Source organism: Rhinichthys klamathensis, unplaced genomic scaffold (genome assembly GCF_029890125.1).
Source record: "Rhinichthys klamathensis goyatoka isolate OS25496 unplaced genomic scaffold, OSU_Roscu_1.1 h1tg000395l_1, whole genome shotgun sequence".
NCBI lineage: Eukaryota > Metazoa > Chordata > Actinopteri > Cypriniformes > Leuciscidae > Rhinichthys > Rhinichthys klamathensis.
In genome coordinates this window covers 1,660,925-1,687,919 of record NW_026606897.1, presented here as the reverse complement: position 1 = coordinate 1,687,919, position 26,995 = coordinate 1,660,925, and the positions used below count along the sequence as shown (strand labels likewise).

The 26,995-nt window shown below is 40.3% G+C and overlaps 1 protein-coding gene across 5 annotated transcripts in view; it reads left to right on the top strand.

Moving 5' to 3' along the window:
• Positions 1-26,995, top strand: part of fhod3b (formin homology 2 domain containing 3b) — a 245,730-nt gene that overhangs the window by 179,579 nt on the left and 39,156 nt on the right. For all 5 annotated transcript variants that reach the window (XM_056234474.1, XM_056234477.1, XM_056234475.1 and 2 more), the window contains 8 exons: positions 1,318-1,422; positions 1,958-2,092; positions 2,650-2,700; positions 15,623-15,813; positions 18,602-19,081; positions 19,816-20,720; positions 23,714-23,872; positions 25,006-25,188. In XM_056234474.1, the coding sequence (XP_056090449.1) occupies positions 1,318-1,422; positions 1,958-2,092; positions 2,650-2,700; positions 15,623-15,813; positions 18,602-19,081; positions 19,816-20,720; positions 23,714-23,872; positions 25,006-25,188 (2,209 nt within the window). The remainder of the gene's footprint in view (positions 1-1,317; positions 1,423-1,957; positions 2,093-2,649; positions 2,701-15,622; positions 15,814-18,601; positions 19,082-19,815; positions 20,721-23,713; positions 23,873-25,005; positions 25,189-26,995) is intronic.

Sequence of the window (26,995 nt, the reverse complement as noted above, 5' to 3'; positions counted from 1 at the left end):
TCACAAAGATTTTATGTATCACATCAACCCAGACACCTAGAGTGGGTAATGCTGCCATTTTCTAGTAATAATTTGTTACTTGGTGTGGTTCAAATTCTACAGAACAGGATTTTATTTGGCAAGGCTAAACCGATTTACTTTAAAGTGTGTTTGACTTTTTATGCTGTCAGGTGCTGGAACACTTTGAAATTTAGAACAGTGTCTGTTTTTCCCATTGGTATTAAGCCAGGATTCATTCCGGGCTCTCAGTTCTTACTCCGATAATGTGTGTAATGAATCACAGCAGACTCAAACGTAGAGTGTAAGGAGCGAATGACAGCATGTCACTGACCTCTTTTAATGAAGATGGGATTGTGCAGAGAAATGATCCCCCACTTCGTTAATCATATCTCCCAATACAAGGTCATATCGCGTACATCTCCAGCCAGCGATCTGAACTGGCAAGCTGCTTTATTTGGGAAGAAGTTTTTATTTTGTCACCTACTCATGTAAAGTCTGGATTTAGAAGAGTGTGTGTGTGTGTGTGTGTGTGTGTGTCCTTGGATTTTTGGGGAGTCTGTGAGGGTTCACATTGGCCTCTTCACTCAGGACGTCTGTAGTGTAATGTGGTCCTGATGGAGGAAATACACGACATCATTTGGAATCAGAGCTTCAACCCCTTGTCTGTGTGTACTAGCTGATGATATCAATGATAAATGAAGTGAATGGAAAAGATGGTCATTCCTTCTCTTGGATAAATCTAAAGGCTTTAGCTTTATGCTGTTAAGAGGTAAACTTCAGGACAACAGATTCCCACAAATCAACTTTGTTATAATGTACACTGTAAAATATTTTTTTAGAAGTCTCTTATGCTCACTAAGGCTGCATTTATTTGATCAAAAAAGGGAGAGAATAAACAGTTAAACAGCATTATTACTCCAGTCTTCAGTGTCACTTGATTTGGTGCTCAATAAAAATGTCTTATTATTATTAATGTTAAAAATGGTTGTGCTGCTAAAATTTTTTTTATGGAAACAATTTTAAATAAAAAAAATCTTGTAATGTTATAAATGTCTTTACTGTCAGTTTTGCACTTTGATTCATTTATTCCATATTTGCTGAATACAATATTAATTTATTTATTTATTTCTTAAAAAAAAATAATCTTACTAACCCCAATTTTTTTTTAAACAATATTTTATATTTCAAATATAAAAAAAAAAAAATTATGTAAAATCTAAAAATGTATTTAAATAAAGTATTTGTTGTTTTTGTGGCTGAATAATTTGTGGCTAAACTATGAACAGACTATTAAATTCTTCTTCCACCTTCATTTAGCAATGGCTATGCAGGAACATATCCTGGCAGGTCATCTGGGGTGTCCAGTGCCCCCTCCACACCCCACAACCGTTTGGGACCATCTGGGGGCCCAGGACCGGACAGGTGAGCCACTGTTCTTCTTTGAAGTACATGTGTGAAAGTGCATTCAAGGCTGAAATGGTTATGATTTTATATATATTAGATTCAGATGCTAAATATCATATATTAAGTTGGGTGTCCACCTTAGAGATAATCACCATATTTATAATGAATCAGTCATATTTTTAAAAAAAAATCCCCTCTCCAACTCATACATTTATAAAAGTCTTAAACAAAATGAAAAAAAAAATCTGCAATCATTCTATGGGAGTAGTGTAAAGCACATTTTTTCTTAAGGTGTGCCTTAACGCACACAATTAATTCAAATGCACGTGAAATTGTGTCATTAATTTACGTCATGCAGTTAGATAGTCTGGAGATTGGGCTACTTTTACACTGTTGCCTCAAGTTGTTTTTAGTCTACGGGTTGAAGCGAACATGGGAACTCTATTTTTACCCCGCAGAATGCAATTTTGAATACTGATTACTTCAAGTATTGTTGTTCTGTAATACTGTTGTTCTGTAAAATTGATCCTCTTTAATTTCTCTGGTCCTCCAGGCCGACTCTGGGGGGTTTGTTAACCTCGTCCTACAGGCAGCACCAGGACTCTCTGAATGCAGAACGTGAGCGGAGGCGCCTGGAGAGAGAGGAAAGACTTCAGCGGATTGAAAGAGAGGAGAGAAGCCGTTTCAAGTTTGTGGCCTTTCTTAGCATTTGCCATGATGCCATTATTGTATGCACCCAGGGCTACATTATTTCATTAATATGACAAATCTATCAGCGTTTTCGACGTCTTGATTCGTTTCCGAATCTCTCATGTTGGAGATGACCATGAGAAACATTTTGTCCAAAAGTTTGGAGAAACAGCTGTATCCAACTCTATCCAATTTTTTATCGGAGATCTGGGAGTTTTCCTGATTGGACAAGTTATTGCCTCTTATTATGGTCATTCAAAAGAAAACAGCATTTAGAGCAGACAATGAATAATCACGGTGAACTGCTGGAAGACAAATGCTTGTTTTTTTTTTGTATCTTTTTCAATCCTATCATTTAAAGTCTTTAAGTCCTGTAGTCAACCTCTACTGTTGTGTAATAACAAAAACACCAACTTGAATTGTTATTGTTTAATTAACATGAAACATCATTTAACCCCAGGAACTCCAAATGTCTTTGGTAGATTCTAAAGGCATAAAAGGCATTCTTTTTCACTTCTTGTACGTGTTTTCTCATGTTTATTGTCTTCATTGCAGTCGGGATTATGTGGACAAGAGAGAAGAGGTCAAACAAGCACGAGAAGAAAGGTACATTCCAGACTGACTTTTACTTACATAGAGCATAATAATAATATAATATAATATATAATTAGTAGAATATAATAATTTAAAAAATAAATTCTAAAGATTAAATGTGTAATGATTACAAAATAATAATAATAATAATAATGTTTTTTTGTTTTAATATATTTTAAAATGTCATTTATTTCTGTGATGGCAAAGCTGAATTTTCAGCATCATTACTTCAGACTTCAGTCACATGATCCTTTAGAAATCATTCTAATATGCTGATTTGGTGCTCAATAAACATCAGTTCATTTAACATTTTTTCTTAGGATTTTAGAATAGAAGTAGAAAATAACATTTGATCAATACTTCCTTGCTGAATAAAAAATATACATTTTTACCTAATGATAATATAGAACAATAACATATCATAACATAAAATAACAGTCTCCAGTTATGCAATAAAATGGAAACAAAATCTGTTACATTGTAGCTAAAAAGTCCATACAAAAAATAATTTTGAAGATTCATGATAATAATATACATTATTATTGTTGATGTTGTTGCAGTGTCTTGTTGCTAGTGTAAAACATTCCTTATATCTCTGACACTGTAATCAAGTTCAGAAAATCTTCATGCCAAAAATCCTTCTGCTTTTTTTGTTATGAATTATATCAGTGTCTTATCAAAGATGAGCATTCCAATCATATTGGATAAATTAATGCAGTCCAATGCAAATATATCATAAAGCCTTGAGCCCAATTCAATTATCAGCGCACTGATAGTAATACACCTTGAAAACATTTATTAGAACGAGCAGCAGATGGGAAGCGAGTCGGCACGCGCTGCAGGTGAAATATGGCGTCAGGGCCCCTGAACGGCTGCTGTAGATTAAGACCTTTAAAGACGGCAGCACAAGGTGTGTAATTGACTTTAGACATGGGCTTTTTCCATTTACAGTAAATGTTAAAAACATTCATCCTGGGAAGTGGAATGACTCAATGTCTTTGCATTTATTTTAGATCTTATCGAAAGTCAAGGTCTTTTCGAACCTTTTTTTGTGAACCTTACAGTATTGTATAACTATGTGATGGAATTAAAGGATTCAGGTTATATAAAGGAAATGTTATATAGTTATGAAACATCTGGTTCTTGTTTTTGGTAATATTGTATAGTAGTGCTGGTGCGTATTTTTGGGGTTGATAAGACAGGAGGGGAGCAGACAGCATCTGTGTTGACACCTGTTAAGGGAGAGTTATAGGCAGCATAGTGGGAGGATTTGGTGAGTTTTGGAAATCAGGTTTATTTATGCACAAAGTGAGAATCTGTATCATCTTGCATGCTGGAGGCTATGAAATTTGTTTAAAGGTACAATCTGTAATTTTTTCGCCGCAAGAGGTTGCATTTTCAAAACAATAATAAAGGCGAAGCTTGATGACGCTATGAAGGAGAGTGGAATGATGGGAGATGTCGTTTTCACCATCCAGAGATGTATGGAATTCACAAATCATATAAATTATATATCAGCTAAGAAATTAGTTTTTGTGTTACCTTTACGTTTGATCACACTATTTTATGTCATCGTAATGAATTAGCTGCAAGGAACGTGAAATATAATGCTATATTAGCCTGTTACCTGATGCAGTATATAGGGCTGCGCAGCACGTTTAAAACAATCGTACTAAAAGTACATTTGAACAAACCCGCAGTATTTGCAAGTAATGGCTAAATATTTTTGTGCAACACAATACTGTATATTTAATTTCATTGCCATAGACTTGGTAACCAGACTTGATAAAAAGCGTTACTGAAGTACAAATAAAGTTCAAAATATCTGTATGTATACAATAAATAATATAGATTTGCTTACCTGTCTATTAAAAAAAATGCGAGAGCAAAGTCGCGAAGCTCTCTCTATCTCGAAAACGCCACGCCGATATTGATCCTTGTTTTATGTCTCCGTTTGTCCCAAAGCCTGCTTACCTTAGTTGATTTACGTTTACGTTTTTTCGGATTTTCTGTACACGCCATTCAATAATCGTGAACCATGATGACTGAACAACACAACAGCGGCGTACGAGATATTGTATCATACACATGTATACATAGATCACTCATTAGCAGGTTATCCCCCTGGGGTCGGCTATCGCGCCGGCGCGATTGTCTCGCTTTTTTTCTTATCAGTGCAAAAGAGACTCAAATAACTCAGTCGATTTTTGTCATACAGGCAAATGTTATACATCAATCGATCCTGTTAAGTTTCTATTTTTTTGTGGATACTCACAATAAAAACAAAGTGTTGTGCTTTTCACCAAATAAAGAAAAACAAACATGATGCGAGTTCTGCGTTCTCTCTGTCAGTGAAGTCCATTCTGAAACGCGTCCTAAGATTAACTGTAACTCCGCGATTACTTGTCATACAGGCACGAGAGATTTTTCTTTATGAAGCTTGAATTCTCTTCTTTTAAATGAAGTAATTTATATAAAAAACAAATATTCTCAGTTTATGCAATCTGTATGAAAAGAGAGTGCTGTCAGTATTTTTTTCCCCAGCTCATTACACTTCATTACGCGTTAATCTGACACGCCCACGGAGGACGCGCGCTATTCAAACGCAAATGTCGGCAAGCCATGACAATGCCCACATCAGCCGTTCCACCGCGGTGGTAAAATGTGTGGTGTATTTGCTGCCTTTTACCGCTAAGAGGCGCTACAATCATAGACTATGAAAAGTGTTCGTTTATTCCGGTTTATTCTCTCTAATGCGTAATCTGCTGCCGCACCGCGCTGATTCAGAGCGATTGAAAGCTGGTAGCAGAAGAATTCAACAAGTGGGAAACGTGGTTAAAATAATTCATAATCACAATACTGAAATTAGGCTACTGAAATGTAATTGAATAAATAATGAAAACATTTCAACATAAAACATTGCAATAAAAACATTTAGGCTACATCAATGAGGCTTTACAACTTAAACAGCGTACAGACGATAGCTCAGTGGTTAACGCAACAACACGAGCTTCGAGGAGCTTCAAACGACCCTAGATCGAATCTCAATGTAGCATACATGTTGTTAACCGATGTTGTCCTACAGCGTTTATATTTTACCACCTTGATGCTTAAATAGCTAACTGTTTATAACTGTTTACTTATTTAAAGTCAAGAGTTTTGTTTAATTATCATTACAACATAAATTTGCTACATTCCTGTAGAACCGCAGCCGCTGCACAAACGACATAAACTGATGAAGGAAGATTGTCAGCCGATTGCGTCAGAAAATGAAAATGAAGAAGCTCGTCTTTAGTCTGCTAAATTATTGTGTAATGTAAAAGAACACTAAAATTACTTAAGTTTGAAACCAAGTTCGAACATTTCAAGGTTTAAATAAAGTGTCGGGACAGTTTTTTTTATTTAAAACAGGGTTGCATCGGGTTTAGAGTTTATTTCTTTTGCGATGCAAAATAAGAAACACTAGGCTAATCTTATTATTGCGACATTTTAAATTTGTATTGCCAAAGAAATTACAGCTAAATTAAACAATTAAAACAGTACAAAACGAAAATTGTCCAAAGAAACATAATTAAATTAAAAACATGCGTTTTTCTTTGCCTCTCTCGCGCTGGAACTCTTTTTAACAAATTTATTTAGTCTCCCTCGCTGCGCATGCATGATATGATCAATGCATGATAATTATTTAGCCTTTAATTGTTGCTTCAAAGACACAGCATGCCTTGTTGAATTCACCTTACAATAACTTCAATTGAAATTTTGTGTGAAAAAAAAATTAAAATAGGCTACAATAAATAAACTACAATATTTATAATTTAATAAGATATGGGGCCTACATTTGGACACAGATTTATCCTTACAATAATTTTGCCTGCTCATCAGGCTGGCTATCCGACACTCTCCATATGAAAGAGGAACATTAACACCTTTGTCCAGCAATGTCCCTCCAACCCCCCACAGGCTATCGGAGTCTGAGGCTGACTTAACACAAAGAGAAGTCGCAATTCACACTTAAATCGCTATTCTAGACAGTGTTGATAATGAAGGAATTAAATGATTTAAGTTACATGTAGCCTAGTGATATTTCTGTCATAAAAGTTTATTACTAAATATTTCATTATTTCAATAATTAATGAAATAAAACTGGTTTGGGCCAGCTTTTTCCAAGCAAAACTAAATATAATCTGAAAAAACGCTTGTTAATTTGTTGTCATGAACAAAATGTTCAACTTAATATTAAAGTCTACAGGGATCTTTGGATCCTTACAACCAGGCATGCAATTTGTGAATTAAGTTTTTATTTTATTTTGTATTCAAATAAATATCGAAACACGGTGCTTAGTGGTAATGCTGCTAAATTAAATAACATTTATAGAATAAATATGAACTTAAATGAAACAATATCGCAACATTTCGACTAATACATTATTATGTTTTTACATTTTAATTCAGGGCGATTTAGCCTACATTTAATTAGAGCGAGATTTTCACCCTTGTCTTGTCATTTTCTCATTGGGAAGCGCATGTTTGAGTAGATCCTCTGTACCTCTCGTTTTCATATGGATTAGCCTACATATTCAGATAACATTTATTAGCCTAAATATTTAGACATTTAAATTCTTTAGACATAGACGATTTCTTATCGTGACTGAGCTGAAGTGGCTTTCGGTTCATTTTTGTGACGCGCAGTTCCCGGAGACAGAGAGGACAGATATACTGTTTTTGTCGTTAGCCTAATATGAATACAAGTTTACAGTTTTGAACGATGTAAGCTACTCTACTCTTATCTGTATGACCAAAAAATTACGGAGTCGCCTATTAAGTTATTTTAGCTGTAATAATGAGATAAATAAATTAATCTAAATGAACGCGCCGCCGCGTTTGTCGAACACTAACTCACGATGCCAGAATAAACCCGACTTTAGAAAAATGCATAGGGCCACTCGGCGTGGTGTGCCAAAACACTTAATTATAAACTTCAATATTTCATTCAAAATAATCTCAACACGCTTTGTGAAATTTTGAAAAGCCGTGCATGCATGCATTCAGGCCACTGGAACTAATGAACAACTGAAACGCTGGCTTTGATTTTATTGTTTGTCGTTTAAACGTGCCTGTTGCATATCTCTATTTTATATATTTGATATTGGTGAAGTAGCCTATAGCATTGATTAGCTGTGGAGGGAGGGGTGTGGGGATTAAAATAATTCAGCAGAAGTAGGGATGTTTAGACCAGAAGGAAATCCCAGTCCCCCCTGGCAAATCACACTTTACTTAAAACCATGTTTTTAAAAACTCTAGGTTGTAGGGAACAGACCTCTCTGCCATGCGCGCGCACGGTTTGGAGCACAATATCTGTCTTGCATGCACGCTCGCTCTAGATAGATTACGGGATATTTTAACTAATTCGCGGTATAACTAGTCGATCACGAGTGGCTCAACAGGTAGATCTATAGATAAACTATATCTTTCAGGAATTTGACCGACCGGGTTGACACTTCAGCGTGAGAAATCGGGGGTGTGGCGTGAGAGCCTGGAATAAAAAAAAATATATATATATAGCCTATATAAAAAAAACTCTATGGTGTAACAGAGTTTTAGAGCTAGACAAATCTCTCTGCAATAATAAATATAAAATTTACAGCAGACCATGTATGTGCGGGATTTGAACCTGTGTCATCTTGATGATGAACAGTAAGTTCTACCGCTCGGCTATGAATTTTGTTACTGAGAAATATCCAAACGTTTGATTCTCACATGAGCGAATAAACGTTTTGTCTTTAGCCTGTGAGTGTAGGCCTACTTTAGCCTTTTACAGTTTTAAAAGATTATATCTTATCTGTATGACCAACAATTTGTATAGGCTTATTTGGAAATTACCATAACTTGTAGTATTTCATCCTTAGGCTACTGTTAATAGACATTAGCCCCACTTACGTTTTGCTAAATGTCCCTTTGCGCCACCTGGCGGTCATTTCGCGAACGACTTTGAAATGAGACTGGTTTATTTTTACCGCGGTGGATGGCTAAAAATGGTATGTGGATGGCTAAAAGGTGTGACTAAAAATGTGCTTTTGGCTTTCATTTATATTTTGATTGTTTGTATATATATATATATATACACTCACCGGCCACTTTATTAGGTACACCTGTCCAACTGCTCGTTAACACTTAATTTCTAAGCAGCCAATCACATGGCGGCAACTCAGTGCATTTAGGCATGTAGACATGGTCAAGACAATCTCCTGCAGTTCAAACCGAGCATCAGTATGGGGAAGAAAGTTGATTTGAGTGACTTTGAACGTGGCATGATTGTTGGTGCCAGAAGGGCTGGTCTGAGTATTTCAGAAACTGCTAATCTACTGGGATTTTCACGCACAACCATCTCTAGGGTTTACAGAGAATGGTCCGAAAAAGAAAAAACATCCAGTGAGCGGCAGTTCTGTGGGCGGAAATGCCTTGTTGATGCCAGAGGTCAGAGGAGAATGGCCAGACTGGTTCGAGCTGATAGAAGGGCAACAGTGACTGAAATAACCACTCGTTACAACCGAGGTATGCAGCAAAGCATTTGTGAAGCCACAACACGCACAACCTTGAGGCGGATGGGCTACAACAGCAGAAGACTCCACCGGGTACCACTCATCTCCACTACAAATAGGAAAAAGAGGCTACAATTTGCAAGAGCTCACCAAAATTGAACAGTTGAAGACTGGAAAAATGTTGCCTGGTCTGATGAGTCTCGATTTCTGTTGAGACATTCAGATGTTAGAGTCAGAATTTGGCGTAAACAGAATGAGAACATGGAACCATCATGACTTGTTACCACTGTGCAGGCTGGTGGTGGTGGTGTAATGGTGTGGGGGATGTTTTCCTGGCACACTTTAGGCCCCTTAGTGCCAATTGGGCATCGTTTAAATGCCACGGCCTACCTGAGCATTGTTTCTGACCATGTCCATCCCTTTATGGCCACCATGTACCCATCCTCTGATGGCTACTTCCACCATGTCACAAAGCTCTAATCATTTCAAATTGGTTTCTTGAACATGACAATGAGTTCACTGTACTAAAATGGCCTCCACAGTCACCAGATCTCAACCCAATAGAGCATCTTTGGGATGTGGTGGAACGGGAGATTCGCATCATGGATGTGCAGCCGACAAATCTGCGGCAACTGTGTGATGCCATCATGTCAATATGGACCAAACTCCCTGAGGAATGCTTCCAGCACCTTGTTGAATCTATGCCACGAAGAATTGAGGCAGTTCTGAAGGCAAAAGGGGGTCCAACCCGTTACTAGCATGGGGTACCTAATAAAGTGGCCGGTGAGTGTATATATATGTATATATATATATATATATATACTAATGAGCCTTTCATTCAGGGGTGTCACACAAGAAAGAATGCAAGGACAATATATATATAAATAAATAAATATTTATATACACACATATATATATATATATATATATATATATATATATGTGTGTGTGTGTGTATATAAATATTTATTTATTTATATATATATTGTCCTTGCATTCTTTCAGGGGTGAAGGCTTCACCCCTGAGCCTTTCATTCAGGGGTGTCACACAAGAAAGAATGCAAGGACAATATATATATAAATAAATAAATATTTATATACACACACACATAAATATATATATATGTGTGTGTGTGTGTGTGTGTGTGTGTATATAAATATTTATTTATTTATATATATATTGTCCTTGCATTCTTTCTTGTGTGACACCCCTGAATGAAAGGCTCATTAGTATGCAGTCTGCTCAGGTGAGAACTGCCTAATTATTCATGAGGGGGTTGGGCCGATCCGCCCATCCGCATATTGCCTTTGCAAACAAAAAAATGTTTTTCACAATTTAAAACAATCTATTGTTTTATGTGAATGATTAGGCAGAATGATTTTCAGATCAATTTGAAGCAAATACTCTAGGCGACAACATCCACTAGTCAAAAGTCTTGTGGACAGATATTTAGTATGTTATTTGTGGCCTTATATTAGAAACTTTATTTTTTATTTTTTTCAATAACCACGCATAAACAATATTCTCTCAAAAATACAAACATGTACATACATGTTGCTCACATATTATGGTAGCCCTGTGTGTGCTATATAGAGTGTAATTTCACCTGTGCCATTAATATGTTTATAAGCAACTGAAAAAAGCACAAATGTCAGAGCATGCCAAAACATCTCAAGGACCCCGAAAACACCTTGGACCCCAGAGGGTTAAGTATAGCAGCATATACGTTTACGTTAGTGGCGAAGTCTTACAGAGCAGCGGGACAGGCAGCTGCTTCTCTGCATCATGCTAAGGCCACTCTGCAGGTCTACCAGGCCCAGATGCTCAGAGACATGCACGAGGGTAGGACAGACCCAGGGCTCTTTGATGAGCTGCGTGCCGCCACCGACCTTGCCCGCCCCTCCCGCCCGGCCCAAGCAGCAGCCTTCACCCGGGCCCGGTCGTGGAGGAAGCCGCAGGAAGGCGCCCCAGCCCTCTCCAGCCCCGCCCCCCGCTAAACGCCAGGCCAAGCGGCGCTCCTGAGACGGGCTGCTCAGGGATGTTGACGGTTACTTCTCAGGAGGTGGTAGCAGGACCACTCCTTCCCCTGGTGGAGGGCCGGGGGAGAATCTTTTGTTCTCCACTCCCCGCTGCTCACCCCTGGGTGGGCAGCACCCTAATGTGGTTAAAGAAAGACGTAACACATCCATCCCTGAGCACACAGAGTTCTCGGACAACACAATGTGCTGCCTTCGGGCCGTGTACCCCTAGTCGCCGGATGACAGTGCGCGCCATCCCCGGACCGTGCCGCTCTCATCCTCCTCTGTCGCCAGCCCCCTGGCAGAGCAGACCCCCGTGGAACGTTCGTCCTTCCCTGGTCTCCTCTGTCAGGGCACGGTTAATGACTGTGCCCCCACACCGGGCCGCTATGCCGTCCACGTCTGGGCCAGTCATTCCGCCTCGCTGCACCACCGATGGGAAGTCTGTGGTTCGTATGACCCCGCTGGTACAGTCGTTGGGAGCCTGGCTATAGCTTTCCAACCTGTTCCGCTGGGTCGCTCGGACGATCAGGCTCGGCGACTCGATTCAGTTCGCGCGGTCTCCTCCCCGCTTCAGGGGAGTCCGCTCCACTATGGTCGGTGGCAATGCCCCTATCATGAGAGCAGAGATTGATACCCTGCTGGCGAAGGGTGCGATCGAGACTGTCCCTCCAGCCGAAATGAGGTCCGGCTTCTACAGCCCGTACTTCATTGTCCCGAAGAAAACCGGTGGGTTACGGCCAATCCTGGACCTGCGCGTTCTAAACCGCTCCCTTCACAGGATGCCGTTCAAGATGCTCACCGCCAAACGCATATTCGAATGTGTGCGGCCCCAGGATTGGTTTGCAGCGATCGACCTGAAGGACGCCTACTTCCATGTCTCCATTTTCCCTTGACACAGACTGTTCCTACGGTTTGCTTTCGAGGGGCAGGCATACCAGTACGCGGTTCTCCCTTTCGGGCTAGCCCTGTTTTCTCGCGTCTTCACGAAGGTCGTCGAGGCAGCCCTCGTTCCCCTTCGGGAACACGGGGTTCGCATCCTGAACTAATTTGACGACTGGCTGATCCTAGCTCACTCTCGAGACCAGGTTTGCGAACACAGGGACCTAGTGCTCCGGCACTTAGCTCGTCTGGGCCTTCAGGTCAACTGGGAGAAGAGCAAACTTTGCTCCGTGCAGAGGATCTCTCTTCTCGGTATGGACATCGACTCGGTCGCCATGTCCGCGCAGCTTACGAGCGAGACAGTTCGAGGGCAAGAGTGCGGTTCCACTGAAACTTTTTCAGAGGCTCCTGGGGTATATGGCATCTGCAGCCACGGCAACGCCACTTGGATTGCTTCATATGAGACCGCTTCAGCTTTGGCTTCGCGACCGAGTCCCGAGGTGGGCATGGCAACACGGCACCCTCCGAGTACCAGTTACTCCGACCTGCCGTCAGACCTTCACCCCGTGGTCGAACCTCAGTTTTCTACGGGCCGGAGTGCCCCTGGAACGAGCTTCCCGGCATGTTGTTGTAACGACAGATGCCTCTACCACGGGCTGTGGTGCCATGTGCAATGGACGTGCTGCCGCGGGCTCCTGGACAGGACCCCAGCGCCTATGGCACGTCAATTGCCTCGAGTTGCTGGCTGTACGTCTTGCTCTGCGCCGCTTCTGGGCCGTGCTCAAGAATCAACACGTACTAGTCCGATTAGACAATACCGCCACTGAAGCGTACATCAACCGTCAAGGTGGTCTACGCTCCCGCCGTATGTCGCAACTCGCTCATATGGAGTCAGAAGAAGAAGCCCTGAACCGTGCAGCCGACGAGCTCTCGCGGCTTCAGCCCCTCCCTGGAGAATGGCGACTCCATCCCCAGTCGGTTCAGCTGATTTGAGACCAGTTCGGGGACCCACAGATAGATCTGTTTGCCTCTCACGACTCGACCCATTGCGCCCTGTATTATTCCCTGAACGAGGGCACGCTCGGCACGGATGCACTGGCGCACAGCTGGCCGCGGGGCTGCAAATATGCGTTTCCCCCAGTGAGCCTTCTTGCGCAGACCCTGTGCAAGGTCAGGGAGGACGAGGAGCAGGTCATTCTGGTCGCGCCGTACTGGCCCACCCAGACCTGGTTCTCCGAACTTGTACTCGTCGCGACAGCACGTCCTTGGCCGATTCCCCTGAGGAAGGACCTCCTTTCTCAGGGACGGGGCACCCTATGGCACCCTCGTCCCGATCTTTGGAACCTCCACGTGTGGCTCCTAGACGGGACGAGGCAGGTTTGAGTACCCTACCACCAGCGGTGGTGGCTACCATCATTTCCGCTAGAGCATCGTCCACGAGACACGCCTATGCATTGAAGTGGAACCTCTTCGTCAACTGGTGCTCTTCTCACCAAGAAGACCCCCGGAGATGTTCGATCAGTGTCGTGCTTTCCTTCCTTAAAGATGGGTTGGAGCGAAGGCTGTCTCCCTCCACCCTCAAAGTCTATGTTGGCGCTATTGCCGCACACCATGACCCAGTCAAAGGTAAGTCTGTGGGGAAGCACGACCTGATCGTCAGGTTCCTGAGAGGAGCGAGGAGACTGAATCCTCCTCGCCCTCCTGTCGTTCCCTCTTGGGACCTCTCAGTGGTTCTAACTGCCCTGCAGAGTGCTACCTTTGAGCCTTTGCAATCAGTGGAGCTTAAGTTCCTGTCAATGAAGACAGCGGTCCTGGTTGCATTGGCCTTCATCAAGAGGGTAGGCATGCATTCTCCGTTGACGAAGCGTGCCTGGAATTCGGGTCGGCCTACTCTCACGTGATCCTGAGACCCCGGCTTGGATATGTGCCCAAGGTTCCTACCACTCCCTTCCGGGACCAGGTGGTAAACCTGCAAGCGCTGCCCCTGGAGAAGGCAGACCCAGCCTTTGCACTGCTCTGTCCAGTACGTGCTCTCCGCGCCTATGTAGACAGAACGCAGTGTTTCAGGACCTCAGACCAGCTCTTTGTCTGTTATGGTGGGAAGCTGAAGGGAAAGGCTCTCTCCAAGCAAAGGCTGTCTCACTGGATAGTGGACGCCATTACTTTGGCATACCAGCAGCAAGGTCGACCGTGCCCCCTTGGTGTGACTGCCCACTCCACCCGGAGTGTGGCGTCCTCTTGGGCTCTAGCCTCGCTAACAGACATCTGCAGAGCTGCAGGCTGGGCGACACCCAACACATTCGCCAGATTCTACAATCTCCGAGTGGAGCCAGTGTCCTCTCGTGTACTCGCTTCAACCAGCTAGTACCGGACCCGCTCAGGTGTCTTCGCTTGCTCGCCATTCCCCTCTACGGACTAAATACGTGCGATATTCTCCTCAGGTGAGCTTCCCTGAAAGCCATGAGTTCCTCCAGCACTCCTGACGTCGGCGCCAGTGTCTATTGCCTGTGCGTCGGCTAGGTGCCTCCCGTGTGCATGGTCCCTCCTCTGAGCGACCCCAGATGTGTATTTCCACTGTAAGCCTCTCTGAGCATGTGTCTTTCCCTTGGCAAGCCACCTTGCCACCCCTGGGGTTGAAATATTCCACCTGCGGCTGGACACCCCAGTGTTCTCCATATGCTTCCTTCGGGTCATATGTGTATTCTCTAAGTCCGGCCGGCTTCCTCCTTTTATACCCACGAGGTGGGGCGGAGTTACGCCATGCAAATTCCGCAGACCCATGGCATCTTTGCCATTGGCTCATTTTGTAATACTCGAAGTTGATAGGCTTTCTAAGCGAAACCCCATTCGTCGTCATCCGACGGAACTCATCCCTTACTGCAACAGGAGATTGATCTGTCAATGACAAATGAGAGGGTTCGTGATAAAGAAAAGGAAAAATCCATCAAAAATCTAGTTTAAAACATGTATGCCATATTATTAGAAATGTAATCTTTGAATTCATCTTGAATAAATTGAGTGCACACATCCTAATCACTATTTTCAAAAAAAGTTTTTAGAAATATATTTCACTGTAAAAGGATTAAATTATCCATGATATAATTTCCTGATTTGTCTTCTTTTTTTCTTCTTTTTTTTTTTTTTTGCATGTTACTGAATGTAGGTTGCACCATAATTTAAGCAGTAAAGCTGTTTTGTTAAACTACTTTTGTAAACAAATAATAATTATGCCAATCTTTGAGAATTTAATTATTTTAATATCTTTGTTATTATATCAGGAAAGTTGTATCACCCTGACATTTATGCCCTCAAATAAATTTAAATTCATAGATTAAAACTATAGTCATCATAGAAGAGGTGTATTCAAGTCATTTTATGTAAAACATGATATTTTTTAATTTTGCTTTTCAAATAAAAAAATTAGCATCATGTCTTTGACCCTGATGCAGAATGGTTTTTAGTGACTTTCACTGTGTTTTATATGGTGTGTGCAGATATAAGCAAATAGAGCGGCTTGCAGCAGAGGAAAATGAAAGGGGACGTCCGAGGTCGACAACACGGGGGAGAACCGAAATCACTCTTAGCCTGAGTTCACGATCCTCCAGCAGCTCATTGTCTCGTTCTGCTACCCCTTTGACTGTAGAGGCTCAGGAGGAGACACGCTCCGTCCAACATCCAGCACAAGGTGAGATTCCTCCATGTGTACAGTAATACAGTGTGACATTTCTGGAAAAAACTCTGATCCTAACTTTTCCTCCAAAGTGTGGAATCGAGCCGTTACCACACAAATGTTTTGTAATGAAAACAATGTAAAGCCACTGGGGCAGTCAGCCATTGGGAAAAATTTAATTTATTTGAGGTTTATTGACCTCAGATATTAACCAAAATTTCTGAAATTGGGTCAGTGGTCAGTCAGTCTTTTATTTGCAGCCACATCTGAATCTGAGAGGCTGGAGTTGGTATGAACGGGCTGAACGACTGGAGCCTGGTCAATCACTCAGTCTCCCTGTGGAGTTTCCGATTAGCTTGAGACAAATTCAGTTGAAAATTGTAATCACGTTTTAATGGTAAAATGGTAAATGGACTGCATTTATATAGCGCTTTCACAGACCCAATGGCCACCAAAGCGCTTTACATTTGCCTCACATTCACCCATTCACACACTCATTCATACACCGACGGGCGACGGCAGCCATGCAAGGCGCCATCCAGCTCGTCGGGAGCAGCCGGGGTTTGGTGTCTTGCTCAAGGACACCTCGACACTTGGTCAGGTGGAACCGAGGATTGAACCACCAACCTTCCGGTTTGTAGACAACCCACATGAACCACTGAGCCACTGCCGCCCTTAATCTTAGTTTTAGTTTTTCTATAAGCATTCCCATTCATCTCAATAGCAGCTCTTAGGTAGTTAAGGAATCCAGTAAGTATGCAGTTTGAACTATGAAAAGGGAACAATGTAAGACCTTTTCATACTTTTAAAGTAGTATTTCACCCAAAAAGGTTCTGTCATGATTTAGTCACTCTGATGTTGTTCCAAACCTGTTGTCCAAAACAACATTGCAGTTCACTGTATGGACCAAAAAATATATATATATATAAATCTTATAGAAGTTATAGGTTTGCAATGGCATAAGTGATGAAAAAGTAATGACAGAATTTTCATTTTTGGTGAACCAAATGTATAAAAACCCTCCAAAAAAAAGGCCACTGGTAAAAGTTACCAAGTACCAAATGGTTGGTAACACTGTAGTTTAGGGTCCAAATCTCACTATTAACTAGTTGCTTATTATCATGCATATTACTAGGATATTGGCTGTTTATTAGTACTTATAAAGCATATATTAATGCCTTCTGCATGACCATATTCTACATCCCAGAATCCTACCCAATACCTAAACTTAACTACCTTACTAACTATTAAGCAGGAATTAGGAGTTTTAGGCAAAAGTCATAGTTAATAGTTAGTTATAGTGAGAATTGGATCCTAAACTAAAGTGTGACAAAAATGTCTACAATAATTTAATAAAATACATGCAATATGGTTGCAAATTCAAATGTTTTTAATACAAATATTAAATAGAAATGTAAATGTAGTTATTTTCCATTAATTTTTGGAGTGGTGTAACCTAGGGGTAAAAGACATGTATTTGTAACCAATAGGTTAGTTTGAACCATGCAGGACCTGCCTTAACCGTAGATTGCTCCAGGAGCAGCAACAAAAAATATCTGTAACAATGTGGTGGTGGTATGACAGAATATTTACTGGAATAACAGGCTGATACTTAATTATATTACAAAAGCAGAAAGAAAGTAAGACATCTATCACCCGTGACATGATAATTGAGTGGGGTGGCTTGAGGTTGTCCACTCAGTGAGACTCTTGTTGTATCACATTCATGTGGTTTTTGAAGGCCAGAGCATTGGTCACACACTGGTCAGTGAGTAAAAGCATGACCAGCCCTGTGTAAAAGGATAGCAGTGTGGATCAGACTGTGGTTTCAGAGGTCTGAGCTCCTCCCATTTTGAGACTCTGGTTCCTTCCTTCAAAACAAGAAAGAACAGGGTAGATGAACTGGGAAAATAAGACTAAAATACTGAAGAATAAGATTTTTTGCAGCATATTTTTGGGATTTCAGCAGTAATAAAAAAGTATATTTCCATAATTAAAATGTAATAAATTGTATTCTTTATACAATATTCATAATATACAGTATTTCCTTAATGACATTTAGAGTGAACAGCTCTGTCATTCAGCTTTCATATTTTGCCTGTGTATCCATACAAAACCTTTGATGGGAACGTTGTGGGGAATTTTGTTTTGTTATTCCCCATGCAGGATCAAATTTCCTCTATTTATTTGCTTTTACAAACGTGGAGGAGTAAATGTTGTAATGTTATGTGGGTTACCGTAACACAGCCTCTAAGACAAGACAGAAATACAGAATGCTGAATCATACACTTAACCAGTTTTTTTTCTTCTTCAAAAACAGTAATTCAAAACACTAGAGACTTTTATATTAGAATATTTCTATTCTCGAAAAAAAGACCAAGTAACTACCAATATTGTGTCTAAATTGTATTATACTCTTTATTAACTTTGTGTTTATTGAATTGTTTTATAAAAAATAACAAATGGGTACTGTTAATTGTGTAAACTTTCATCAACCAATCAGATTCAAGCATTCAACAGCCCATTCTTCCCAGGGAACAGATCAAAAATATTGATGACTCATTCTGCACTACACCGATTTTTTGTCCAATCAGATGCTCTCTAGAACGAGAAGACTCCTTCCACTAATACCACTCCACTTGAATACCAAGAAGTTCATGGCTTTGACATAACTAACACCTATTTCATGCAATATCATGTGGTCTTTAAATCAGAAAATTGTTATAATCACTTGTTAGGCCTTTGGTCGGGCCTCTTATCAGGAATGGGTGCTAAGCCAATCTTTTTTTTCTTTTTTTTTCAGGAACTGAGTCCAAGACAAGCCATCCTGTGCAGGCAGCAGTTGTGCAGCCTTACTGTGAGCCTCTCTCTGCCTCAGTGTCTGCGCCGGTGTCGCCTTCCAAACCAGAGGAGGAACAGAGCCCTGTGGATCCATCAGACGTCACCCTCTCTCTGGTTCAAACAAACTCTGAGACAGAGGAGAAAGCAGAGGATGCTGAGGCAGAAGTGTGTGAGGAAACGGTGGTGAGTAGAATGGAATATGAAAAGAAAGAAGAACCAGAAGGACACTTTGAGGAAGAAACTAACGGACTCGGTACAGATGAGTGTGAGAGAGAGCAGATGTTAGATAGAGATGTATCAAATGTCGTCCTGAGTGAGAAGGAAAGGCAGAATGAGGAGCTGAATGAGAAAGATAACTGCTCTGCCTCCAGCATCTCCTCAGCCAGCAGCACTCTGGAGAGAGAAGAACGAGAGGAGAAACACGTCAGCCACAGTGACTCAGGTGAGAACAACACATACACAAATCAAATACTGTGCAACGCAGAGGGTCTAACATTCGCCACAGGGTCCAAAATGAACATATTTCTGTACTACCATGAAACTATATTTAACATAAACCTCTGATGGTACTTTTTTTTTTTAAAGTTGGAAGATATTTTCTTTAGTAGACTCTTTGCATGTCTTTTATTTGAAGCATTTATTACTTGCGTCAGTGATAGTCAGACAGTTATTAGAATTTGATTTAAAAGATGAATTATGTTGCAGTTCATAGTAAAGTTACCAGCCAACTGGCATTTAACTCTCATTGGATTGCCAAGCACCAAATGATATAAAATAAAAAGAAAATAAAGTATTTAATGATTTTTTAAATAATAATATTGCTAGTTTCATTGTCAGCAAAACATATTTACGGTGGCTGTTATTCCTAGTTCAAGGTTATTTTCCCACTTTACCTGTCATTTGCTGATGAAATAAAATATACAATCAAATAAATGTAAAATAAATTAATTTTACATTTCGGTTTTAATAAAAAAAATATTTATGGCTTATATTTCCAAATTTTCCCAGTTTACCCACCATTGGTAGATAAAATAAAATAATAAAATAAAATAAAAAATAATATATAAACTAAACTTTATCAGTGCCAGACTACAACATGAAAATAGACATGTTTTGTAGAGATGCATTCTGAAAATCGTACATATTGGTGAAACTAGCTCTCAATTTGACTCTTAGGCCAGTGGGCAGACTGTATGAATACAGCGGACGCCAACGATCAGTGCAACAATGTGCTTAACAGCAAACGCTTCATGCTGGACATGCTTTATGCCCAAAACAAAAAGGGAGAGGAAAATGAGAAAGAAAAGGAGAATGAGAATGAGAAAGGATGTTCAGATCAGGACTCCTCTGTGTCTAGCCTTGCTAGTCGCATTTCCACTCTGGAGGCGCATCGGCAGGCATGCGAGGATAACATGAAGAAACTGGAAGTGGAGCATCTCGATAACCAGGGTAGCGTGAGGGCTGTGGCTGAGAAATTTGGAGATTTGGTGAAAGGACTGGTATTGCCTCATGAGTTGGAGCATTCTGGAAAGGAAAAGCAGCAAGCACAGGAAAAGCCTCCACCAGCTCCTTCACCAACACCCCCCAAAAAGGAGTCAGACCACATATGGGACCAGCTAATGGCCATACCACGTGAACTTCGAATCAAAGAGCTGGACTTCACAGACTTGGGAGAGGAGGATGATGTGGACATTTTGGATGTCAGTAACGTGATCGGGACGAGTGATCTCACGCAACCTCATCCTCCTCCCTGCCTTCCACCTCCACCACCTTTATTTGGATGCCCTCCACCTCCCCCTATCTCTGGCATGATGATGCCCCCTCCACCACCCTTTTTGCCTTCTATACCTCCCCCACATCTTGGATCTCCTCAGCTTAGTCGAGGAGAACCCCCGCTCTTCCAGAAAAAGAAGAAGACCATTCGGCTGTTTTGGAATGAGGTTAGACCTATAGACTGGCAGTACAACAACCACAAGAGATGCAGGGAGTCACTGTGGTCAAAACTGGATCCGGTCAAACTGGACACGGCCAAGTTGGAAAACCTCTTTGAGACGAAATCCAAGGAGCTGCCAGTTACAAAGGTACTGTTAAATGACCCCTTTTCGATGTTTCTTCCAAATATTAATCACCAGGTTGTTTTTGTTTTTGTTTTGTGCTTAAATCTTCAAGATTATTGGTTTACTTAATATTACATTAATTATTTCCTCATCAGTGTCATTACAATTAGTGGTGCTTATGGTCTTCAATTTGGGGTGATAAAATGGGTTAAAAAATCTCTAAAATCTAAAAAACTTTATCTGAATGTGGAACCAGTTACCTCTATAGACCAGGGTAAGGGTGCAGCAGCCATTCAGATGGTCTTACCTAAAATGAGACATAAAGTTCACACTCTAGGGTCTTAGTAACTACTAGTCAGTTTACAAGAACATCTGTACTTAATTCCAGTTTATCTGGTTATGATTGATGTTTCAAACTTGCTTTGCCTCATACAACGGTCAGTGGTTATAAATTCAATTTCCATAATATGAATTTCGGTGCGGGATTGCAGGTTTTGCACATAATTTTACTAGTTCTTTACAAGTTCTGTGCTTGTAATACAGTCCATTCAGTATAGTAATGTTCTCTCATAAGAATCCCAATCAAAAACCTATCAAAACAACTTAGTAAATGGACTTGAAACATAACAAAACTTGTCAAAGCCATAGCCTTGTGGGCAGCGCTCCGATATATAGCACAACAGCACTTCTGGCGATCCGAGTTCAAGTCCCGGCTTGTGGTCTTTTCCCGATCCCTCTCTCCTCTTCTATCGCTTCCTGTTTATCCTTGACTGTCTATCCAATAAAGGCATAAAATGCCCAAAAATATAACTTTTATGACCAAATAAAATCAAAAACACTACATAGAGTTAAACTGTCAATTAATTCTAAATAACAAATATTTATGTTATCATAATTTACCATGCCTTAACTAAAAAAAGATTATTGAAGTGCATCATCAGTGATCAAACTACCAGCCTATCAGTTGGACCGTCACCACCAAATTTGATATAGAAGTTCTTGCTCTTTAATATTTTAAGTTACTCACACTAAATGGCCTAAAAATATACTGTTGTGTCGACAGACTCAAGTGCGTGGAGTTTGTCAGAAACTGAACGCACATCTGTATACTGTGTCCGTGATTATATTGGGTTCTATTTGCTTTTGACGTGACGCTCACTTACAGTGTAGGCAAATCTTAGCCGTTAAGCGACTAAATGCCAGTGGGCCGGGCCTATGGTGCGATGATGTATAACTCTTCGTCGATGTCTTACTCTGGAGGCAGGCATTTGCAAATGTATTTTCCCGTGTGACGTCACATGTCCGGCAATATTAAAACAAGCTGTTTTGGAGCTTGATTAAATAAAAGCTTTGTTTATAATGAGGATGACATAGTAAGCTATGGCACTTTCAGGATGTTTTAATATTAAATGTCAAACGATCAAGGCAAATTTGATTTCTAATGCCATGACCCCTTTAAAATAGTTTGTTTGAGGGAATGTGCTGGCAAACAGCAGCCTATATTGTGGTAGCAAATTGCCCGCGCAACAAAAAAACATTTTTTTATTGCTCTACTTTTACCTGGCTTTTGTCGGCACACATGAACACAAGCCATAGCTGCTAAGAAGTTACTTTGATCTTTTCTGGGCCTTTCTTCTGTAACACATGGGGATCTCGGAGTTTGTGTGTGCTGTACACTAAAATATGAACCACACCGTCATTCCAAGTTGTACAACAGAGTTTTTATTCTTTTGATTCTTTTTCATGTCCAGAGATAAATCCCTGACTAAATAGAATGAACACCATCACAGGTTTTAAGTGTTGGAGATGAATTGGTGTTCTTAAGATGAAGATCTATCATATTATTTGGCTTGTTCGCTCTTAGATGGTGTTTCAGAAATGTGGCCTGCATGGGGTTTCCTCTCCTCTCTGCTCTGAGCAACCTTTTCCAGCTGTTTTTCATTTTCGGCCCATTCTCCCTCCGTTTTTTTGTCCTCTTCCCTCCTCCCCCTCTGTTTGGCAGCAGACACCAGCTCTGCTCCTCCAGAAATATTCTCCATCAAAGTCCCAAAATAGCCCTCAGGTGTTTGCGTGCCTTTTCTGCAAGTAAACATTAAACATATCCAGTGTTTTGTGTTCATATCTCAGGAAGCCATTTTTAAGGTAATTATCCACATTAAAGAACTGCCTTTCCTATTGAGTTCAGTGGCCAGCGTGAGAGTAAGAACAGGCTGACGGAGCCTTATTTCGTATTTGGTGTGGGGAATAGATGTGTATCTGTATGGTAAGCTATGCAATGGGTGAAGCAGCCTAGTTGTGGGAACTAGAAACATTTCTTATCATCAATTTTGTGCTTCTTTTAATATTTTTGTGGAAACCAGGTTTCTTTGATGCATATAAAATATCATGTATTTGAAAAATAGTTTTTGTAACAATGTGAAAGGCACTTTTTTATTGTCACTTTATGCACCCTTGCTGACTAGAAAAGTTTTAATGTGTTTAAAAGAAAAAAAAATATTACTGTCCCTAAACTCTTGTTTTGAGCCTATAAATTAATAAACATATATTCAAATATTTATTGTTAGCGATGTATATAGGCTATGTTCCACAGTGTCGTTTGCAGTACAACCAAAAATTTTTGTTAACAAGCGAATGTAATAGTTTTATTCAACAGCATTTTGTCAAATTATGTTTAATTATTTATTAAGTGTTTATACATAAAATGCTAGACAATTTTTTAGATGGTGTTTCTATTACTCTCATTTCCACCACAAAATGTTATCCTTCAAAAAACGTGTACAAGAGATCTGATGTAAATGACTTGTGTTGGTTAAAAAAAGAATCAGAGAATTTTCCTGTGATGCATGAATGAGTGAGAGTATAAAAAGTGTGTTTTAAAAAAAAAATCGCATTGTCATAGAAACACTCTGTTGCTTAAAAAAATAGCTTTTCAGCAGAATATGTTGGCCTTTAACCCATCACAGTATGGTCACTGTGAATAACTTTGATGATTAGTCTGTTTATACACCTGATTTCAGAAAACGGCAGCAGATGGGAAGCGTCAGGAGATCATCGTCCTGGATTCCAAGAGAAGTAACGCCATCAACATTGGCCTGACGGTCCTGCCGCCTCCTCGCACCATCAAAACAGCGATCCTCAACTTCGACGAGTACGCCTTGAGCAAAGAGGGCATAGAGGTAATACTGCACTGGTTTAAAATTACATTCCGTTTCGCAAATTATGACAAATCAGCCGCAAGTAATGAAGCAAATTCGACATGATGAAATTATTAAGAAAAGCTACAATAAAACTTAATACATACGTTTAAGTTAGTACAATGCATGGTTACACTTTAATCCTGAGAATGCCAGACAGGTTACCATGCAGAAAACACATCTGTACTTAATACTAACCTTGTTTTGAGTCCACGTGAGTCACATATTCCTTGAACCCCTCTACAGTTCGCTCTCGCTCTCTCTTTCTCTTTCTCTCTCTCGTTACATCAATCATTCAGGCATTTATGATCATCCCCAGACTGCTACATGAAAGCATATTTTTACCAAAATACATGGCTCTCTACAACTGTGTTCAACAAGACAGAGACATACTGACTGTAGCCGAGTTGGCACACAAAAATCATGGAGTCAAAGCTCGTGTCCAAAATAACTCAACCTCTCTGCCCTGAGAGCATATACATTTACTTTGGGTTTCCACAAAACCAATAGATTTTACCCTTAAAACTGTTTAGCAAGTTGGTTTGGCCGGCGAGTCGAAATATTATGTGGATTTTCTGCAAAACTGAAGCATTTTTGGCAGCGGTCATATAATTCATCTCAAAGATTAAAGGTTAGCAAAATGCTTCATTTAGGCTGTTGCAGCCCATGATACAGATCTGAGGTAAATGTCTCAATATCAACATGTGAATAATGGAGCTCCCATTTTCTCATAAACTCTGTAATTTTTTATCTTTCGTCATGGGAAAAATGGATTAGAGTTTTTCTGTCCACCCTTTTTATGTCTCTACAGAGAGCGTTATATTCTCACTGACAACCACAGTTTATGTTTCTAAAGATTTTATCAGAAATTTTGTTTTGGTCATGAGAAATTACCTTTTTTATTCAGTTATGCAACAGAAGGAGGTTGCCCCTAGCAGATGAAATAGTCATCATTTTCTACATTTTTACGCAATGCCGTGTCTTCCCAGATGTTGTTATTCATCAACGCTCAGATGATTGATTGAGCGAATGCCTTTCTAGGGGTGAGTCCCCATATACAATGGCTTCTGACAGTGATACTAACACTCCCCACTGGTACTCGTGCTCTTTCATAGAAAATCCTGACAATGATTCCAACGGAGGAGGAGACGCAGAAGATTCAGGAGGCCCAGCTGGCGAACCCCGACACTCCGCTGGGCAGTGCAGAGCAGTTCCTCCTCATTCTGTCCTCCATCAGTGAGCTGTCTGCCCGCTTGCAACTTTGGGCCTTCAAGATGGACTATGATGGTTTAGAGAAGGTCAGCCTCATATTTTGTTACCCCTTTATACAAATGAAATGACATTATGGTGGTTTGGGAACAGTTGCTTTTGACCTCTCCTCTAAGAGTTTCTTAAAGGGATAGTTCACCCAAAAATGAACAATTTTTTTTTTTTTATCGATTACTCACCCTCGTGTCGTTCCAAATCTGTAACTTTTGGACTTTTGGAATGGACTTTTGCTCATCGTCGAAACACAAATGAAGATTTTTTTAATGAATTCTGAGAGATTTCTGTCCTTTCATTGACAATCCATGCAAACTACCAATTTGATGCTTCAAAACCTTCATAAAGAGATTGTAAAACGAATCCATATGAATACTGCGATGTTTAGTCCGAAGTTTCTGAAGGGACACAATGGCTTGATATGATGAACAGATTGAATTTAGGCTTTTATTCACATATATAAAGTGACCGTGTCTCTTCAGGAAATTTGGACTAAACCCTTCATTCATATGGATTTGTTTTACGATGTCTTTATGCACTTTTTGAAGAGTCAAAGTGGTAGTTGCGTAGACTGTCAATGGAGGCACACTCCTAATGTGATTATAATGGGATTTTGGCAATATTGTGATTAAACTTTACCTCATGTTAACACAATACTCTGATCAAACTAATGCGATTAAGCTCATAATCGTAGTAACCATCATTACGGTAAACTATGTGCCGTACGCTGATTTTAATCTCAATAAACAGGCATGTAAACACCTTAATCGCATTATTACCGCTCTGACCAAAGTGTGCATATGTTTGGACGTACACGTATACCTTGTTTACACAACTTCATGAATGAACTCCGTGACATTATTCAGAAGTTTTTCCTCTACTCCGAATTGCTAAACTCTGTCAATGGTGCCGAATAATGTCCAATACTTCCATAGAAATGTGTTTTGCATTTGATGAAAGTAGATTAAAACAGTGGTTAGTAACACACCTACTGTATGTGAGTTCATTATTTGTGCTGTGGGGTATGCGAATAATGGCGGTAAAAATAACCACGCTTCTTAAGTCAAGTCAAGCCAACTTTATTAATATACAGTGCTGGTCAGAATGATTTGCCCCCTTGGTAAATATTATCAAAGATGGCTGTAAAAAAATAAATCTGCATTGTTTATCCTTTTGATACTTTATTTTTTTTTAAATGCAAAAATCTAACCTTTAACTGAAGTAAAAGAGTTGAAAGTGTGGGGAAAATCACATTATGAAATAAATGTTTTTCTCCAAAATTGTGGGACAACACAATTATTTGCCCCCTTTTATTAAATACGTTTTGCAACCTCCTTTTTCCAAGAGAACAGCTCTGAGTCTTCTCCTATAATACCTGATGACTTTGGAGAACACCTGACAAGAGATCAGAGACCATTTAATTCCTCCATACAGAATCTCCAGATCCTGCAGATTCCCAGATCCATGTTGGCGCTTCTTCTCTTCAGTTCAGCCCACTCATTTTCTATAGGGTTCAGGTCAGGGACTGGGATGGCCATTGCAGATGCTTGGTTTTGTGCTCAGTGACACATTTTTGTTTTGATGGAAGATCCAAACAAGGCCCGTTATAAGATTTCTAGCAGAGGTTGTCAGGATTAGATTTTTTATCTGTTGGTATTTGATGGAATCCATGATGCCATGTATCTGAACAAGATGTCCAGAAAATTAGGCCCACAGTATTAAAGATACAGCTGAGTATTTCATTTTACACATGGGGTACTTTTTTTATCCCTGTGTGCACCAAACCCATCTTAAGTGTTTGCTGCCAAAAAAGCTACATTTTTGTTTCATCTGACCATATAA